A 4,029-nucleotide genomic window follows, 5' to 3' on the forward strand; every position below is an offset into this window, starting at 1 on the left:
ATCCTTACTTCTTACCCTCTTTTGTTTTCTTCAAATTTCCCTCATATACTGTAAATATAGTCTATGTTACACTTTCCATAGCCATACCGGATAGAGAAGTGTTAGCGAACTTTTGCTCAAGGCTGTACGTTCAATAATCTTTTTTTTTTCTTTTTTTAGCAGTACAAAATCTCCAGGTATCAGTATCAACAAGTTCTATATTAAGTTTTTGATAATTAGTTTGAGTACTATACATTTGTGAAGAGACAGGTAGACAAGTGAGGAAGTGAAGGAACGGTGTGGTGTTGATGTAGAGTTGTTGGAAAGCACTAGGAGATGTAGCTTGAGATGACTTGGCTATGTGGAGAGGATAGAGAGCGAGGGACTGACTAAGAATATGTATGTAAGGTGGAGAAGAGGGAGAGACTGACTAGGAGAGTGTATGTAAAAGTAAGGTGGAGAGGGGAAGGAAATGGGGAAGCTCATGCGGAGAGAATGGGGAATGAGAGACTGACTATGAGTGTATGTGAATGAGGTTGAGGGGAGGAGGGGACGGGAAGGACAGAGTAGAAGATGGAGAGATAAAATGGAGAAGTGTATGAATGAGGGATGTTTAAGCTGGAGAGAGGGCAAATTGATGACGAAGAACATAATGACATGAGGGCGATTCGTCTGTGGCCACCCCTGGATGAGATGGAAAGATGGGATGGAGAGGTACATGAGCGAGAGGTCTGAGTATGGAGAAGTACGTGAGTGAGAGGTGTCTGAGTATGGAGTGGTACGAGAGTGAAAGGTGTCTGAGTATGGAGAAGTACGTGAGTGAGAGGTGTCTGAGTATGGAGAAGTACGTGAGTGAGAGGTGTCTGAGTATGGAGAAGTACGTGAGTGAGAGGTGTCTGAGTATGGAGAGGTACGAGAGTGAGAGGTGTCTGAGTATGGAGAAGTACGTGAGTGAGAGGTGTCTGAGTATGGAGTGGTACGAGAGTGAGAGGTGTCTGAGTATGGAGAGGTACGAGAGTGAGAGGTGTCTGAGTATGGAGAGGTACATGAATGAGGGGTGTTTTGAGTTGGAGAAAGGGCAGTCTGACAGCGTAGGACAAAATGACACGGAGGAGACTCATTTGTGACTGCCATCTCCTATATTAAGGTGTCTGATACAGGTAAACAGAACGTACAGGTATTTAATCAGTATACAGGTGGAAATGATGAGGGAGAGACACAGGTAAGAACTTGAAGATTATTTTTTTTAAACGTTTTTGGGATCAAGAGAACCCAAAAACGTTAGAGAAAAATAAAGAAAAGTAATGCACGGTGACAAACTCCAATATTCACCCTCATCACCTTTCCGTATGGCCTTAATCTTACGCCAAATTAATTCCACGTAAGTCAAGTAACAGCCAATTCTTGAGAAATCGCCAAGGCAAGATGAAAGGCAGCTCCCTAAGGCTTCACTCAAACGAAAGCTCCACATCAAGGCTTTTCCTGCATATTTCTTCCTTTATCCCATCCGATGTTATTGACAGAGTCCGCTGCGCACTTCGCTCTCTGGAAATTCATACGTTGAGCACAGAATCCGGAGTGCGCAGTGTTTTTTCTGAGCACTGTGTTGATGTATGCACGGTCTGTATTTGAGCAGTAGCATAATCTGTATCTGTCTGTCTGTCTGTCTGTCTGTCTGTCTGTCTTTCTGTATGTCTGAATGTCTGTTTATCTATCTTTGTCTGTCTGTCTATCTATATGTCTGTCTATCAATTTTTCTGTCTGTCTATCTGTCTATCTATTTATCTGTCTGTCTATCCGTCTATCTCTTGATCTGTCCATCCGTCTATTTGTCTGTCTATCCGTCTATCTATTTATCTGTCTGTCTGTCTGTCTACCTATCTATCTATCGCCTGGTATGATAGAAAACTAAATTAATAGAAAGATGGACAGACAGACAGACATTAGCACACATTCAGCATCAATCTTAACATCACACACAACAAATATAACACACTATCTTATAACCCACCGCACACCAAGACGCTACACCACATCGCTTCCCTGTAATCCCCTTTCCTTCACCCAGAGTAATTCACATGGCCAAACACACACTCCCTTGTATATGAGTTAACCTTCCTGGATCATCCTAAGCCCTACTGATCACCCAAATCATCCTATCCCTCCTGTGTAGTTCCTTTTCGATCATGCATACTCTCTCTTGTAAAATCCTGTACAGTCTTTCGTCTATGTTTATTTCAAAGCAAAGGAAGAAGCGCTTAGTGTATTCTGTGGTGACTTCCCTCTTTCTGTGCCTCAGGTATTAAGTATATTCTATGGTGACTTCTCCTGTCTCTACTTACCTATCTATCTGTCTATCTGTCTATCTATGCTCAGTGTGAAACCACTGATCATCTGGTAAATAATACTTTTTAATTTTGTCTGTCCCTCAGTGCACAGTGTTCATGTACAGATCTATATATCCATCTGTCTGTCTATCTATCTGTCTATCTATCTGTGTCTATCTATCTGTTTAACTCTCTGTCTGTCAATCTACCTATAGCCAGACGCTTCGATCTCGGAAGGGGTGGCCACAGACGAATCGCCTCCACGTAACCCTGTCCTCCACCATCAGGGTACCCTCTCTCCAACACGCACACACAACCTCACTCATACACCTCTCCACTCCAACCCTCCATCTCATCCTCGGCCTCCGTCTCCCTCACCTTCCCGTAATCGCTGTCGTAAAATATTTATTGTAAAAAGAACGGAAGAACTGGGATTATTTTTCTTCCCCCATGAAAAAGCGTACCGTAGTTGCGTCAAAGAATTATTTTATCGCGAGATTGTAACCACGTACTGATGCAATAGAGGGTGAACTTATGAACTTATGAACTGCCCATGTTAGTTCACGGTATGGTAAAGAAGTGGTGAATATTAGGCCGTCTTAGGTTAGTTTTGGCAGGCTAGGTTAGGTTATAGATTAGGTTTGGTTACGTTAGGCTGGGTTAGATTGGGTTTGGCCGGGTCTGTTTTGTCTGGAGAGGCTTGGATAGGGAGGGTTAAGTTGGCTGCTAGGTTAGACTGGGCCAGCTTGGGTCAGGGTAGGGTAGGACATTGGCTAGACTCAGTTATGTTTGGGGTCATAGTCTCTTGAAGGGTTACCTAGCACCATTTCCTCACCGATTTAGTTTGCACATTGCCCCTCAATATCCTCCTCTATGTCCCTCATCTCCTAATATGGGTATAGACTGCACAAACAGCATATAGGAGGGTGTTATGTCTCTCTAACAGGGTGATTTGATACACAAACGGCACGCTAGGGGTATTACCGTGCCCTGTGCAACAATAAATCGATAAGGACGAGGTACTGGGGGCATGTGAACTGGAAATCGGTAGGTATTGTAAGTACTGCGGGTATTGCAGGGTGAGGGGAGTGAGAATCGGCGGGTATTGTGAGTATTGTGAGTTTGGCGAAGTGAGAGAGGTGAAAATCAGAACGTACTGTAAATCAGGAGAGATGAGAGACATGAAAATCAGAATGAGTTGTAAATAAGACGAGATGAAAGTTGTGAAAATCAGAATGAGTTATGAATTACGCGTGAAAAGAGGAGTGAATATCAGAAAGGATCATGAATCAGAGGAGATGATGGCAGTGAAAAATCAGGAAATATTATAAATCAGGCGAGATGAGCGCAGTGAAAATCAGAAAACACTACGAATCACGGAGTTGGGAACAGTGAAAATTCGGTGACCATCAAAAGTAGACGAGGCGAGAGGAATGGAAATCAGAGAGCATTATAAATCAATCCAGATGAAGGAAGTAAGCATTTTTTTTTTTTCCTTCCTTGTGTTCGTATATTGGAGACTGAATTCAAAGTTTTCCCCTCTGCCATTTTACACCATAAATCATTTAGCGTTTGCGTAAATCGGACACGTCTCAATCCACACTGTATTTATTTTTATGTCTCTTGGTTTCTGGGTCTCGCGGTGGAGGGGGAGAGCGAGGAGCCTGCAAGAAAAGTAAAACTGAAGATTAGTAAAGAGACTGGAATTTTATAATTAATTCGA

At 42.8% G+C, this 4,029-nt stretch overlaps 1 protein-coding gene across 1 annotated transcript in view; it reads right to left on the reverse strand.

Moving 5' to 3' along the window:
• Window positions 1-3,898: 3,898 nt before the first annotated feature.
• LOC145396080 (contactin-5-like) overlaps window positions 3,899-4,029 on the reverse strand; it is a 101,911-nt gene continuing 101,780 nt past the window's right edge. The window contains exon 9 of the mRNA XM_080269546.1: window positions 3,899-3,970. Within this exon, the coding sequence (XP_080125672.1) occupies window positions 3,899-3,970 (72 nt within the window). The remainder of the gene's footprint in view (window positions 3,971-4,029) is intronic.

The sequence above is a fragment of the Coenobita brevimanus genome, chromosome 34 (genome assembly GCF_032717465.1).
Source record: "Coenobita brevimanus isolate Jiangsu-jjx chromosome 34, ASM3271746v2, whole genome shotgun sequence".
In the NCBI taxonomy this organism is placed as follows: Eukaryota; Metazoa; Arthropoda; class Malacostraca; order Decapoda; family Coenobitidae; genus Coenobita; species Coenobita brevimanus.